The sequence below is a fragment of the Phacochoerus africanus genome, chromosome 11 (genome assembly GCF_016906955.1).
Source record: "Phacochoerus africanus isolate WHEZ1 chromosome 11, ROS_Pafr_v1, whole genome shotgun sequence".
Classification (NCBI taxonomy): Eukaryota; Metazoa; Chordata; class Mammalia; order Artiodactyla; family Suidae; genus Phacochoerus; species Phacochoerus africanus.
The window spans coordinates 85,314,890-85,331,898 of NC_062554.1; the positions used below are offsets into that span (position 1 = coordinate 85,314,890).

General features: G+C 38.4%; 1 protein-coding gene across 1 annotated transcript in view; it reads left to right on the top strand.

Moving 5' to 3' along the window:
- The window catches only part of TSPAN13 (tetraspanin 13), a 37,317-nt gene extending 21,353 nt beyond the window's left edge, over positions 1-15,964 (top strand). The window contains exons 2-6 of the mRNA XM_047752977.1: positions 3,698-3,865; positions 4,560-4,640; positions 5,448-5,561; positions 6,832-6,945; positions 14,884-15,964. Coding sequence (XP_047608933.1) covers positions 3,698-3,865; positions 4,560-4,640; positions 5,448-5,561; positions 6,832-6,945; positions 14,884-14,958 — 552 coding nt within the window. The 3' untranslated portion in view covers positions 14,959-15,964. The remainder of the gene's footprint in view (positions 1-3,697; positions 3,866-4,559; positions 4,641-5,447; positions 5,562-6,831; positions 6,946-14,883) is intronic.
- The last annotated feature ends 1,045 nt before the right edge of the window (positions 15,965-17,009 follow it).

Here is a 17,009-nt window from a genome sequence, read left to right on the forward strand (position 1 = left end):
ATTCTCTTCTACCCTGAGTTCTAGAACAAAGGTCAGCGAGTTACAGCCCATGGGCCATATCCACCCCACTGCCTGTTATTGTATAACTGGACAACTAAGAATGCTCTCACATTTTTAAGTGGTTGAAAAAAGATCAAGGGAAGGATGTTTTGTTCCACAGGAAAATTACATGAATTTAAATTTCATTATCTGTAAATGAAGTAATATTGGGACACGGCCCTGCTTATTCATTTATGTATTATCTGTTGCTGCTTTTGTGTTATAATTGAATAGTTGTGGCAGAGTGCATGTGTTCCATAAAGCCAAATGGTAACTATTGATTGAGCCCTTTCCAGAGAAAGTTTGCCAAGCTTTATTTTAGTAGGAATATCTTGTCTCTGGCTTCTGGTGTATAGTGGGCACCAGCTATTTGTTGATGAATATTTTGTGGTAAGAATTTCCTTAATATTGTTAAAGAGTGGGTATGATTCCCAAAAGGATTCTTTAAAACTATGGCTTAGAAGAATTTTATATATCATATTATTCATCATTCTGATCTTTTTCACCCTAACACTAAGTAAAGAAATACAGAGTAGGAGTTCCCGTTGTGGCGCAGTGGTTAACGAATCCGACTAGGAACCATGAGGTTGTGGGTTCGGTCCCTGCCCTTGCTCAGTGGGTTAATGATCCGGTGTTGCCGTGAGCTGTGGCGTAGGTTGCAGACGTGGCTCGGATCCCTAGTTGCTGTGGCTCTGGCGTAGGCTGGCGGCTACAGCTCCGATTTGGCCCCTAGCCTGGGAACCTCCATATGCCACGGGAGCGGCCCAAAGAAATAGCAAAAAGACAAAAAAAAAAAAAAGAAAGAAAAAAGAAAAAAAAAAGAAATACAGAGTAGAAGTTCCCATTGTGGTTCATCAGGTTAAGGACTCTCTGTGAGGATTCAGGTTCGATCCCTGGCCACACTCAGAGGGTTAAGGATCTGGTGTTGCCACAAGCTGAGGCATAGGTCGCAGGTGCAGCTCGGATCCTGCGTTGCTGTGTCTGTGGTGTAGGCTGGCAGCTGCAGCTTCAATTTGACCCCTATTTCTGGGAATGTCCATATGTCATGGGTGAGGCCTTAAAAAGGAAAAAAAGAAAAGAAAAAAGAAAAGAAATACAAAGTAAATGTCCTGTACCTGAATTTAAGTAAATTAGGAAGTAGGCGTCACACCCAGGATCTGAAGTTCGCAAGTGTTGGTTAATATTAGCTGCCAACTTGACTGGGCTCTGATGCTAATATGTTTGTTCAAACATTAGCTTAGATGTTGCCGTGAAGGTGTTTTTTAGATGTAACTAACATTTACACTGAATTGACCTGAAGTAATTGTGGGCCTTATCTACAATATGAAATATGAAAGCATTCAGAACAAAGATTAGGCTTCCTAAGAAAGAAGGAATTCTGTTTCAGGACTGCATCATGGAAATTCTGCCAGAATTTCCAACCTGTCATTTTGCCCTACCTATTTTGGACTTGGTAGCCCCTACGATTACATAAGCCAGTTGCTTAAAGTAAATCTCTTTCTCATTCTCTTTTACTGTATATCCTATTGGTTCTCTTTCTCTGGAGAACCCTGACTGATGGAGCAGGTTACTCTGCCGTGTTGAAAATGTGGACCATCTTTGGTGTTTGGCCCCACAGTGCGGTTAAGGATGCTCAGCATTACCTTCTCCACGCACCTTTTCCCTCTCCTTCACACCTCCTTTGAGCTCCCACCTTTTACACCTCATGAGAGGAATTGTGTTATATTTGGGTACAGCGAAGCCAGAAATAAGCTCCCTTGTGAAGGACAGAGGACTTTTTCTTAATCCAAGATAGTTTGAAGTTGTGAGAAGACTGTGAGATGATAATGAGAAAGATAGAAAAGGACCTGCTGAAAAGAGACAGTTGAGGAAATGAGAAGAACTCATGTCTGGGTGGCAATATTTGTGAGAAGTTTTTCCTCTTCTTCTCCCTCTGAAAACAAAAGTGTGTACCAACGAGGTGGAGAACACTGAGTCTGAATAATTGCATAGCTTGGTCCTGTCATACTATGGATCATTTCTTTCATTCTCAAGTTTTGCTGCTTTGTAGTAAAAGGATAGGAAAACACAAACAGCTGCTGTATCTGTTAGTGTTTAGCCATTTTACTTATATATCTACATGTGTAAGAAATTTCAGAATACCAATTCATTTTAAATTTGTGTCTGATCAACTGTGACTACATGTATAAAAATTACACATTTAAGTACAGGTCCATTTGAATGAGTGAAGATTAATTTCACACTTCAGAATTTATTAGGCTTTGAAGTGGTACTAGGAAGTACACTTTATATACTACGATTCTTCCCTATAAGATATTCAACTTGCTCCAGGAAATGGTTGGCTCTCGAGTGACTTGAAGATGCACTCTCTTTTCTGTTCCACATTCTTCACCCCAACCCCTGCCACATACCTGTTTAAATTCTATCTTCTATCAGTTAATTATAATCTTTATGTGGCCTGCAATTTAAGTGCTATTTTAAAGAAGTAGTTGTAACCTGGAGTTTTACAGGTAACGACCAATTGAAGCATGAATTTGACTTCTTCACTTAGTTTTGTTTTATTTATTTATTTATTTTTTAAATTTTTAAGTTTTTTTTGTCTTTTTGCCTTTTCTAGGGCCGCTCCTGTGGCATATGGAGGTTCCTAGGCTAGGGGTCTAAACAGAGCTGTAGCCACCAGCCTATGCCAGAGCCACAGCAACGCGGGATCCGAGCCACGTCTGCGACCTATACCACAGCTCATGGCAACGCTGGATCCTTAACCCACTGAGCAAGGCCAGGGATCAAACCCGCAACCTCATGGTTCCTAGTTGGATTTGTTAACCACTGCACCACGACGGGAACTCCAGTTTTGTTTTATAAGAGTGTAAATTAAATGATTGGAATATAAAATAATTTCTTTTTGCTGAAAATGCCATTTTTCGTCTACATAGTTAAAATCTCTTACACTCTTTTCATCCTAAAAGTTTTAATAATCTCTCTATTTGCATTCTAGTAGGTAGGTAATGATACCTAGAGTGATCATTTCAGCAGCACTGCTGTGGGAAATTTTTGATGGTTCCCAAGGGCCAGGTTCTGTGATAGATTCTGGGGGTACAGAAGGGTGAAAAGAAGGGGTCTTTACTCTTAAGTTGCTCACAGAATCCTAGGAGAAACAGGCTTCAAAACAGTGTTAACGTAATGAGAAGAACAATAGAAACATATTCAAAGAACAGAGATTGCCCAGAAAATGGAGAGATGAGTTAGTTTGCTGGAGACTAGGTAGGCACCACAGAGAAGGTGACAGTCATGGGCTTTGAAGGAAAGAAGTGATTCTACGCGAAGAAACCGATATGTTGGACAGAGTCTCACATATACTATTATTTCAAAGGTTTAAGTAGTAATTATTTGGGCTTGGTAAACCACATGACCTGTAAGCTCCATATAATTTTATAGACTATTATTAGTTTTTTAAAAAGCATGGCCAGGGATTAATATAACTTGTTCAACCAGGTCTCTCTAATGAAATTGTGTTATGTGTTCCAGTGTTGAGTATTACCAATCATTTGTAAGATTCTATAAAGCAGGTGTCTGAAAAATGTTTTTGATATTAATAGGTAAATTAAGGTTTTTCCCCTCTTCTCCCTGCCCCTCCCCACCCTTTGTGGTTGTTTTGCAGTTGGTTAGTTTGTTGCTAATTGGAATTGCTGCCTGGGGCATTGGCTTTGGGCTGATTTCCAGTCTCCGAGTGGTCGGCGTGGTCATCGCAGTGGGAATCTTCTTGTTCCTGATCGCATTAGTGGGGCTGATCGGAGCTGTAAAACACCATCAAGTATTGCTTTTCTTTGTATCCTTTTTAATAAGTGGGATTTTTTTTTTTTTTTTAGTCTAGTCGTGTTTGTTCTTAGTTTACTGAGTACTCTTGATAACTATAAGAAATTTTAAATTATTATTAGGCATTTAATTTCCAGATAGCAACTCTTGGCAAGCAGTATATGTATTTGTTCAACCAATATTAGGAACATCTCTATGGTAAAGTTACTGTCTATTTACATAGTCTCTCTCCTTTTCACATTTGTGAAGAATGTGTTCTGCAAGCAGTATAATCCTCTTGCTGTGCTGCAGATTCAGAGTTACCTTGAACTGATTCAGTGACCTCTAGGCCATTTCCAAGTCATTGATATTTGGTTGAGAATTTCACAATGATTTTTTTTTAAGGCTTAATATTAAGAAAGCTTGCGTACATTTATCTATACTTACTTCCCGTTTATCTGTGTAAGAATTTTTACTTTAAATGAAATTCTAGTATATCATAGATCAGCTTTTAAATAGTTGTTATTATTAGTTAGTATTTTTCTATATAAATTTATATCTACAGTGTATTATCAAAATAAAAGTATGTATTTTCTTTTGAACTTTCTCTAAGTGCCATTTGTCCTATTTTCTGGGTGAATTCCTTCTAGTGCATTATGAAATTGTCAGTAGCTCTTCTTTATGTTATTTTAAGTGTTTCCAGAAATACCCTTAACTTTGATTCCCAGTACATGATTATTCTCTTACTTGTATTTATTTTTCAGTTTTCTGTATCATGTGCTTGTTTAGCCCTGAACCAGGGGCAACAGGTAAGCAAAGATTCTTTCTTTTTATTTTATTATGCCACACAGTATGTGTTGGAAAAAAGGGGGAGGAATGATTGCAATATAAAGTAATTTCTTCCTGCTCAAAATGCCTTTTCACTCCACATTGCTAAAGTCTTTAGTTCCTGATTGCTTCTGTGGAGCTGACTACAGTCCTGAGACACCAAGTGATGCTATTTTTTGCATCCTTTAAATAGGATTTTGCACACACTGGGTAAAAAGTGCTATTCATCTTTTAAAAAGATGTTCATCTAGTCTTTTCCTACCATTTATGCAATGAAACATTTGCTTCAGAAGGTTTGCGATTTCATTCTAGCAATTACTCTTTTCAGACTCTAATTCATAGAAGAATATGGGTCTCTGTTTTGGGGCAATGGAAAATTTGCCTTGTTACACTGAGAATTAGGCTCTTGAACTAAGTGCTTCCTTTAAATCATATGTAAGTATTAAGGCCTTTTTTCCTTGGGATAGAAATAGTGCTTTCTTTTTGTTGCAGATTGAGGCATAACCCTTTGAAAAGTTTTGATGGTTTTATAAAGAGTATTTATTTTAGGTACACTCAGTATTAAAAGTTGTAGTCTCTGGGAATTCCCTGGTGGTCTAGTGGCTAGGAATTGGTGCTTTCACCACTATGGCATGGGTTTAGTCTCTGATCTGCAAACTGAGATCCCACATAAGGCTGCTGCACGCCATGACCAAAATCAACCAAACAAAAAAAGTTGTAGTATCTAGCTTCATACAGTCTGTGCAGGTATGACACATATTAACATATGTACTAAATGCATTTTCTAGAGTCAGCTTCTGGAAGTTGGTTGGAACAATACAGCAAGTGCTCGAAATGACATCCAGAGAAATTTAAACTGCTGTGGGTTCCGAAGGTTAAACCCAAATGACACCTGTCTGGCTGTAAGTACAAAGTATAAAATACTGTTTTTGGAGATTATTGCATACTGATAAATAGTGTTTAACATAGAAGAGATGGACTTTCTGATACTGAATTGTACTTTAAAATGTCTTACATATGCTGGCATTATGTTCCATATACACTATAATTTGTTGATTCTCAAATATTCACTCCTGAGAGTAGTGAATATTCAGGGCCCTTCCAGACACAGATGCTTTTGGCTCTTCACTCCTAATTCCTTCTCATTCAGCTCCTCCTAGAACAAGTTGTGAAAGAGAAATACCTGCAGATCAGCCCTAGAGATGCAGAGGAGGCATGTAAATAACTCTCAACCAGCTAAACATCCCGAGGGTGGAGGACACATGGAACCACCGTCTTTCCTCTCCTCCTTCTTCCCCGTCACAACTTCATGCCCTTTCTCTCTGGGGGCTGAGCTAGTGATGGACTGCCTAGAGCCATCTGGTTGTCCCAGGCCAGACCCCTGGCCTCCCAATTCCAACCCAATCTTGTGTGAGAGTAGACTTAGAGCTTGGCTGCTGGGAAGGTTACATGTGTTTTTATTTGGGGAAAACTCATAATTATCCGGTCTCTGAGCCGTGAATTAGATAGCCCCTCAATGAGGCCTCTTTTGTGGAATTATTAGTTTTATATTGTTATGTAATATGTTATCACAATATTAGTGGGTAAAACAACACCCAGTTCTTATCTCAGTTTTCTCAAGTCAGGGGACTGTGTATGGTTTAGCAGGGTCCTCTGCTCCAAATCTCACCAGAAAGAAGTCAAATGTGGGCTAGGGATGCAGTCTCCTCTGAGCTTTGGGGTCTTCCAAGCTATTGTTGGAAGAATTCAGCTTCTAGTGGTTGTAGGACTGATGTCCCATTTTCTTGCTGGTTGTCTCTCAGCTCCTAAAGGCTTCCCTAATGTCTTAACTACACAGCCATCACAAGCATGGCAGCATCAAAGCCAGCGTGAGAATCTATCTCCATTCTATTCAGACAGTGTCTTACATAAGGCAGCATAAACATAGAGGCGATGATCCATCACATTTACAAATCCCACCCACACTCAAGGGGTAATTATTCAGGGCGTGGACATGGGGAAGTGGGCATCTTGGGAGCCACCTTAGAATTCTGGACACTACTATAGAACCAAGGCCCCAGATAGGATTTGATATTTCAGACACTAATTTTTAGGTGGATGCTTTAAAAAAAAAATCTGTTTATTATATGTGTACTTTGAAATAAAAGTTCTTTTTTTCAAATATTGCTACAGAGCTGTATGAAAAGCAGACACTCGTGCTCACCATGTGCTCCGATAATAGGAAAATATGCTGGAGAGGTTTTGCAATTTGTTGGTGGCATTGGCCTCTTCTTCAGTTTTACAGAGGTATGTGCAAATAACTCAAAAGCTTCCCTCCTTTGCCTAGGGATTCCTGTTTTGGGCATGAGAGGTTAGCATTTTTTTTTTGTCTTTTTGCCATTTCTTGGGCCGCTCCCGTGACATATGGAGATTCCCAGGCTAGGGGTCGAATCGGAGCTGTAGCCGCCAGCCTGTGCCAGAGCCACAGCAACACGGGATCCGAGCCGCGTCTGCAACCTACACCACAGCTCATGGCAACGCTGGATCGTTTAACCCACTGAGCAAGGCCAGGGACCGAACCCGCAACCTCATGGTTCCTAGTCGGATTTGTTAACCACTGCACCACGACAGGAACTCCAGAGGTTAGCATTTTACCTTATTAGCATGGCACTTAACTTTGGGAATGTTTGAATGGAGGTTTTCATGAAAAACTAGTATTAGAATCAGAAGACCTCACAGATCTAGCATTAACTTTATACAGGGTAAATGCTTGGTCATTAAATTGTGTAAGAGTAAATGAACAAATGGAACGAGGAGGTTAGACTGGATTATCTCAAGGGTCTCTACCTTCTCTAGAGTTGTATGATAAATGATAATGTAAAAAGTAATTTTGGAATAGGTAGGATATTCGCAGTGTTTAATGTGTATATTAATGTATAATTCACATACATTTATATAAAAGCATGCTTTGAAAAATGTTTCTAGCACCATTCCCTACTCCCCTTTGTTCCTGGTCTTCTAAAACTGGTGGGTAACCATGGTTATTTATTTTCTGTATTACATGTTTATACAGTATTAATATATTTGTTGATGAATACATTTATATATATGTCTTAAGCAAAACCACACACGTTATTTTGATAATTTTTGAGGAATGCTAATTCCTCCCTCATTGGCCTTATTAATAGCTCTGGATATTTTTGATGTGTCTAAACTGGAAATGTGTATCAAAATGAAAAATTTTTAACTCATAAATTCTTATAGTGATTTGTTTCAGGGAGATAATTATATAACTATGAAAAATGAATACACAAGAATGTTTATGGTTTATAACAGCAAACTTTGGGGTCAGCATGAGTTCTTCAATAATGAGCTTGTTAAATGATGGTCTATTAGATAAGAGCAAATAGTTGAAAACTGCACTGTCTGAGTTGGAAACTGCTTATTAATTGTGAGACCTTGGTCAAGTTGCTTAATCTCTCTGTGCTTCTGTTTCCTCATCCTTTAAAAACAGGCTCCTAGGAAATCTTCTATTTCACAGAGTTGTTTTGATGCTTAAAGGAGTTATTACATGTAAAAGTTCTAATATTTAGAATAATACCTGACATAAGACACGTGCTGAATATGTGTTAGCTGTCATTTTGTAGACATGAGTAAATTATTAATGTGCAAGTCACCATATTGTGCCGCTTTAAAAAGAGATGATGCCCCCCTATTATTGTCATGTTAGTTGCCCATGTCGTACTCCTCTTTAAAACAGATAACAGGAATAGCGTGTATAGAATAATGCTCTTAAGTAAAACTGTGCATGAACTATAGAAATATATGGTATGTTATTGTAAGAAAGTCTTGGAAACCCCAGGGCACAAGAATGTTACCACACCCCTTTTAGTTCCTCCTCTCCCTGCTTGTCTCTGTCTTCCTTTCATCCCTCCCTCTACTTGGCTTCTTGGTTCTGCTTTCAATTTCTTTGACATTTACTGAACTTCTTTTTTTATTTTTTATTTTTTTTGCTTTTTAGGGCCATACCCTCGGCATACGGAAGTTCCCAGGCTAGGAGTTGAATCGGAGCTGTAGGTGCCAGCTTATGCCACAGCCACAGCAACGTGGGATCCAAGTCGTGTCTGCGACCTATACCACTGCTCACTGCAACACTGGATCCTTAACCCACTGAGTGAGGCCAGGCATCGAACCCACATCCTCATGGATTCTAGTTGGGCTTGTTGACTGCTGAGCCACAAAGGGAATTCCCTTACTGAACTTCTGTATAAGTTTTAAGTAACATTTATAGAAGATTTTACTTTTTTCATATAGTTTATTGCTTTTTTCTTCTGTGGTTTATCCAGTTAATTTTTATGGTTAGAAGGGCCTTTCTCATTTTGATTATTATGTTAAAGAAGACAATTGAGGTGATATATACAAACTAACACTTCTTGAAGAGGGCAGCCCCCTTCAGGGGAACTGCAAAATAAAGCCTAAGGCAAGAAGCCTTTATAGGACAAAGAGTAAGGAAGGGAAAAAGAAAAAGTCTGATTGGCTGGGGCCACATAGTCTTGTTTGGGGTGAGGAGGCCCAGACGTGACTTGGTCTTTGGGGATTGGCTGACTGAATATACTGCACTTCTGGTCAAGTGGAGCTTCTATAGGGACACACAAGTTACCAAGTGTGTGTCTGTTGATGTGGCATCTGGATAAGAGCAGATTCATCTTGGGCCTAGAAATATATTTCTCTCTGTATGATTAAAAATAAAGTAGAGTAAATACATATTTTTCAGTTTTATTGAGGTATAATTCACAAATAAAATTGTAAGACATTTAAAGTGTAAATCATGTTGATTTGGTGTAGGTTTACATTGTGAAAGAATTCCTCCTATCAAGGTAATTAACACATCCACCATTTCATACACACACATATATATATATTTTCTGTGTGTGTGTGAGAACATTTAAGTTCTCTCTTAGCAAATTTCAATTTGTACAATGCAGTATTATCAACTATAATCACCATGTTAACACGTTAGATCTTATTTAGATCGTGTGACGTATTGCATTTGTGTATATAGTATATACATATGTGTATATAGTACATGTGTTAAATTTGTTTATATGTATATATTTATATATGTATATGTATATTTGTGTATGTATATTTGTATATATGTATATGTATATTTATATATGTATAAAATGTATTATAGATAGTGCATTATATATACATATGAGTATGTAGTATATATTTTGTTCTAATTTAGTTTCTTTTTTCAAGAATGAAAAATCCACACTTGGTTGTATTATCCAAGTGGAGATAAAGACCAAGCACAGTATTCACTTTTTAAAAGAAGCTTTCCCTGACATATCTTCTACCCTGAACATTTTTTCATTTCACTTTTTCTTAGGAAAGAGCTGTCACTGATTCAAGAAAATTTATGTACAGCTTGGAAGCACTTCTGTTGATTTTTTTTCCTTTCTCTCCATTGAAAGAAAACATAGGTTTTTGTCATGAGAACTTAAATATATAGCTGGGGAAAAACCAGAATGAGCAATCTCCATAACCTCCAGTGGCCTGAGTCAACAGTTATCAGAATTTTGCCACGTGGTTTCTTTTTTATATCTGGGATGTATTTTGAGAATTTAGTTCTTTTGAGCAGCTCCTCTTTATTCTCATCAGATCACACCATCTTCAGCTATGAATATTTTTTGAGGAACTTTTCTTTCTTTTGAGAGCAGTTTTAAATTCACAGCAAAATTGAGAGGAAGGTAGAGAGATTTCCCACGTCTCCCTCTTACCCCACACATGCATAGCTTCCGCCATCATCACCATTACTCACCATAGTGGTACATTTGTCACAACAAATGAACCTCCATTGACAAATCATAAGCACTCAAAGTCCATAACCTACATTGGGGTTCATTTTTGCTGTTGTACAATGTGTCGGCTCAGACAAATGGATCCATAATAATGGAATCATACAGAGTATGTTCACTGTCCTAAAAATCCTCTGTGCTCTGCCTATTCATCGCTCCCAGCCCCCATTAGTTTTAAAAATATCAATTATTTAAGAATATAAACTCATGTGTCTTAGATTTTTGAGGTGTTCTTCCATGGAATCCTGCTGTGTTTTACATACTTTTGAAACCTAGCTAGAGATTGTTATTTTTTTCTTTTTTGGCCACCCTGTAGCATATGGAGTTCCCAGGCCAGGGATCAGATCTGAGCCACAGTTGCAACCTACACTTGCTGCAACTGCAGCAGTGACGGATCCTTAACCTGCTGTACTGGGCCAGGGATTGAACCTGCATCCCAGCACTATAGAAATGCTACCAATCCCATTGCACCACAGCAGGAACTCCTAGCTAGAGATTTTAATAATAATAATTTGTCCAACTTGATTTTTTTGGATAGTGACTATTTTATAGGTACTATCACTCTTTAAGTTTTTATTTTATTCAGTATTTCATAGAATTCTCAAAGTTAGAAGAAACGAGGCTGACTAGCTGATGGTTTCCTGTCACAGGTGAAATAGAAAGATTTCCTTTAAACTATAATTGATGAAAATAGATTTAAACCATCAATGAAACATTGATTTAAAATTTAAGTTACAAGTTAGTACATATGTTTTGTAAAAATTTTAAAAAATGCAGAAAGTTATGAAGCTGAAAGATTAAATATATCTAAAATTATCTACTCAGAAATAAACGAGCATTAGTATTTTGGCATATTCCTTTCTGCTTTTCTATATTTAGTAAATATAACAATAACGAAGGGCAGACTTAGGAGTTTCCGTGGTGGCGCAGTGGAAACGAATCCAACTAGGAACCATGATGTTGTGGGTTCGATCCCTGGCATTGATCAGTGGGTTAAGGATCCAGTGTTGCCATGAGCAGTGGTGTAGGTTGCAGACACAGCTTCGATCTGGTGTTGCTGTGGCTCTGGTGTAGGCTGGCAGCTATAGCTCCAATTAGACCCCTAGCCTGGGAACTTCCATATGCCTCGGGTGTAGCCCTAAAAAGCAAAAAAACCCCAAAAAACAAAGGGCAGGCTTATTGCACACTCTACATAGACATTTCATAGAACTGTGCTTTGGTGACAAGGCGTACTGGGTTGTAGGTTCTAGATCAGCCAAGTTCATGATCAGGTCTAGTCAGTGTTATCTTTGAAAAAATTAACATCATAAACATCTTTAGCTTAAAATGCAATAATCATCTAACTTTGATCTTTTTTGTTTTGTTGGTTTTTGCATTTTGCATGTGATCTCCTTTCCATGCTCTCTTTGGGTTTGAGGAGATAGTGGTTCACCCATGGGGCACAGGAAGAGGTCGTTGCATTTTGTCATAGGTGAATTAGAGGAACTACATTCTGGCAAAATGTGGCTCCAGATTAGGATTATTTAATTTACGTGCTTGCTTTATTTGCCCTAAGGATTGTATCCTATGCTAGCTGTACGTATCCTGGGGGTGATAATAAAGATATTTAAGGAGCTCAGCAATTCTATCTGGAAGCTCCCTGTGTGCCAGTGTGTCTAAGATAGGGTCAGGGAAATGATGCTCGGGCAGGTTGAGGGGTGTCAGAGAAGTAGCTGCTTGATGACCTTTGTAAGTACGTCAGTATTGTGACAATTAGCATGGCTGAAATGTTAGGTGGGATGTTGTTAGCCTGAGAATGTTCTATAATGCATCAGATTGTCATGCATGAAACAACAAATGTGCTTAAGAGCATGGAGCTCAGGTTTGAACCCCGGTTCTAGCACTCATGACTGTGTGACCATTACCCAGTTATTTAACCTCTAAATGCCTCTGTTCCCTCACTGGTAAAATGAGGAAAATGACAGATCTTATCATATAGGTCTTTTGGTTGGATTGTATGAATTTGGGAAGATGAGATCCAGACACAAAGTTTTCTTTGTATATTTAAGTAAATTCCTTCTTTCCTCCCTGTCCTACAGACTCCAAACCAGACTTTCCATTTCCTTAAATTATACTTATCTTTCCTTGCTTCTGCTCACACACCAAACCATAGTTGCATCAACCCTTACATGTTGTAACTATAAACATTGCCAGTCATGAATTTTTTGTTTTTGTCTTTTTGCTATTTCTTGGGCCGCTCCCGCGGCATATGGAGGTTCCCAGGCTAGGGGTTTAATTGGAGCTGTAGCCACCCGCCTACGCCAGAGCCACAGCAATGCGGGATCCGAGCTGCATCTGCAACCTACACCACAGCTCACGGCAATGCCAAATCGTTAACCCACTGAGCAAGGGCGGGGACCGAACCCACAACCTCATGGTTCCTAGTCGGATTCGTTAATCACTGCACCACGACGGGAACTCCCCCCAGTCATGAATTTTATGGTAACTCAGAAATTATTACTGTGGTCAGTGTAGGAAATTTTGGATTGACCATAATTTTCTAGAAGTAGTTTACAGGGCTAATGAGTAGTTATGAAGTCAAATGGACATAATTTAGAGCAAAAGTTGGCAGAGATCTGAAATGGAAAATATAATTCGAAGTTTATTTTGTTCTACTAGAATTTTATATCTTTTTAAGTCTAAGAATTTTTAAAAAATAAATCAACTTTGAGGTAGCAGAACCAAAATGAATTCATTTCTTTTTTCCCTCATTTTTTTTTTGTCTTTTTGTTGTTGTTGTTGTTATTGCTGTTGTTGTTGCTATTTCTTGGGCCGCTCCCGCGGCATATGGAGGTTCCCAGGCTAGGGGTTGAATCGGAGCTGTAGCCACCGGCCTACGCCAGAGCCACAGCAATGCAGGATCCGAGCCGCGTCTGCAACATATACCACAGCTCACGGCAATGCCGGATCGTTAGTTAACCCACTGAGCAAGGGCAGGGACCGAACCCGCAACCTCATGGTTCCTAGTCGGATTCGTTAACCACTGCGCCACGACGGGAACTCCTCTTTTTTCCCTCATTTTTAAAAGTTTAATTGAAGTATAGTTGATTTACAGTGTTGTGATAATTTCTGCTGTACCACAAAGTGATTCACTTACAAATATACACATAGCCATTCTTTTTCAGATTCTTTTCCCATATAGGTTATCATAGAATACTGAGTAAAGTTCCCTGTGCTATACACATTTCTTAATTAAAAAATAGTAAGTTATGTTGGTTAACTCTTCAGTGAATATGGTATGGAAAGTGGCATAATGACAACTTTTTTTTTCTTTATTGATGCTATACGTGTAGCATATGGAAGTTCCCAGGATAGGGGTCAATACAGCTGTGGGCCTATACAGCAGCCACAGCAACAGGAGATCTGCAACCTACATGGCAGCTCACAGCAATGCAGGATCCTTAACCCAATGAGCGAAGCCGGGGATCGAACTTGCATTCTCATGGATACTAGTTGGGTTCATTTCTGCTGTGCCACAGCAGGAGCTCCACAACTTGTTACTTTTCTAAAAGTATATGTCCCCCCCACCCTTTGAAAGGTGGGAATGATAATTTTTTTTATGATCTGTTTTGGAAAATGTATTTATTACAGGATTTTTGTTATTTCTTAATTTTTGCTGAACACAAGTTTGCTTCTGGATTATCAAAATGTGTGATATTTTAGCTATTAAGACGATTCAGTGTTTATTGGTTTCCTATTGCCGCTCTAAAAAATAATCACAGATGTAGTAGCTTAAAGCAACACAAATTTATCATCTTACACTCCTGGAGGTCAGAAGCTCAAAATGGAGACTCCTTCTGGGGGCTCTAGGGGAAACCTGTTTTCCTGCCTGTTTTACCTTCTTGAGGCTGCCTGTGCTCCTTGGTTCGACCTTGACTTGACTTTCTCTGTCTTTAAAGCCACCAGCATAGCATCTTCCCTGATTCTGCTTCCCATTGCTTCCACCATCACATTGCCCTTTGTCTATATCTTATTTTTGTCCTTCCTGCTTCCCTCTTCTAAGGGCCTTGTGATTACATCAGAGGGCCCACCCAGATAATCTTTAACTCAGTGGTGTCTGCCAAGTCCCTTTTACCATGTAAGGTGACGTCATTGCAGGTCTTGGGGATGATGATGTAGACAAACTCGGAGGGCCATTCCTCAGCCTACCACCACGTTCATAGGCATTTTTCTTAGAGCCTCTAATTTGGCTTACTTGCTGCATTTTAAAAAGGAAAAGAAACCTCTTCCTCTCTGAACCCATCATACAAAGTTCTTCAGAGGGTCCAGATGATTTTACTGATAAATAGAATAAATACACAACAGTTACTTTCTCTTTCTTCTTTTCTTTCCTCCATTCCAGATCCTGGGTGTTTGGCTGACCTACAGATACAGGAACCAGAAAGATCCTCGTGCTAATCCTAGCGCATTCCTTTGATGAGAAAACAAGAACAATGTTTCATATTCTCATCTTGTACACTTCCTCTAACTTTACGTTAAGCTAATTTGCCTGTTAAAGGAAACAGTATCTGAAAAACTATGTTATTGACAGTGGAATTATATATTTTTACTTTATGTTTCTCTAAATGTTTATCATTTGTCCATTGCTGAGAAAAATCTGAAACTTGTGGTCTCCTCTGTACCTCAGTGGTACCTGTAATCTCCTATATTAACAGTGTCTGGCACTGTCCACTGTTGCCTTTCTTAGCGTTTTTACCTGCAGAGAAACTTTGTATGGCACTATTGTGTTGATTATATTGTGAATCTAAATGTACATCTCACTGGAATGATTAATTGTATGTGGCATTGTGCTGTGTCGATAGTTCCTACTGGAAAAAGAGCTGAAGTGTATTAAAGCTGGAAAGTATGATTCTGTTATATTAAGTTCAGTAAGGGAAACCTCAATTCCCCCAATTTTTTTTTTTTTTTTTTGGTCTCTTTAGGAGAGATGTCATTGTGGTGAAAAGTGTTAATGTAAAAGTGATGATTTAGTTCTAGTAGTTTTTCTGGTTATACTCATGTATTCTAGAAATAGCTATGTCTACAGGAAAGTGTGGTTTAGTTGCTGATTTTTACAGGTAAGTGCAAAGGAGAAAAGGCCTCATGGATGTTGTAATGTGTAACATTTGCCTTCAGCCTTCAAAATGGAATGAATTTGAGAAATTCAGGAAGTATATCTATATAATCTTGATGTTCTTTTATAATAATTTATAGTCCAAAAGGCTGCATTTTTAAACGGGTTACTATTAATGCATTGGCCCATGTAGCAGAAAGATACTTCATTATCTCAGAAATTGTTAAATATCCTTTTCATGAAATTTCTCAGTATTGTAACAGCAGCTTGTCAAATCAAAGACTATTTGAATATGATTGCCCATTATTTGAATTGAAATAGTATTGTGGTTCTGTATATTATGTTAAAAATTAAAATATGGAAACCTTTATTTGTGTATGAATGTTTGAATTAAAACAAAGTAGTGGAAGAATTGATAAATGAATTCAGTGAAGTGGAGTTCTTCTTTTTGAATTGGGTTCTCTTTGACCCAGAGCTGAGTATTGCTATTTTAGTGGGTAATCCAGTCGTGGAATTAACTTCCAGCACTGACATCTACTTGTAGTCATAGTCATCCTCAGAATCTTTTCTTGGTGTGTTTCAGTGTCTGATATTTACTCCATAGAGAAAACTTTTTTAAAAGAGAAGTCGTTCATATTTATTTGGGAATAATATGTAAGTTCTTTTTTTAGGTTTCAATTTAGGCTTTTATTTATCTGCTTTTAAAAAAATTATTGGAGTATAGTTTGATTTATAATGTTGTTTCAGGTGTACAGTAAAATGAATCAGTTCTACATACATAAATCCATTCTTTCCCATTTGGTTATTACATGCTATTGAGTAGATTTTGCTGTGTGATACAGTAGGTCCTTGTTAATTGTCTATTTTTATATGCAGTAGTGTGTGTTTTTCCCATCCTCTTAATTTGTCCCCCACCTTGACCCCTGAATAGTTTCCCCTATGGTAAATCTAAGTTTGATTTCAGAGTCTCTGAGCTTGTTTCTGTTCTATAAGTCCTTTCATGTCATCTTTTATTAGATTCCACATATAAGTGATATCATATGGTATTTGTATTCCTCTGACTTCACATAGTATGATAATCTCTCGGTCTGTCCATGTTGCTGCAAATGGCATTGTTTTGTTCTTTTTTATGGCGGAATAATACTCCATTGTATATATGTATCACATGTTCTTAATCTATTCCTCTGCTGATGGACATTTAGGTTGCTTTCATGTCCTGGCTATTGTAAAGAATGCTGCAGTGAACACTGGGGTGCATGTGTCTTTTAAAATAAGGATTTTCGGAGTTCCCGTCGTGGCGCAGTGGTTAACGAATCCGACTAGGAACCATGAGGTTGCGGGTTCAGTCCCTGCCCTTGCTCAGTGGGTTAACGATCTGGCGTTGCCCTGAGCTGTGGTGTAGGTTGCAGACGCGG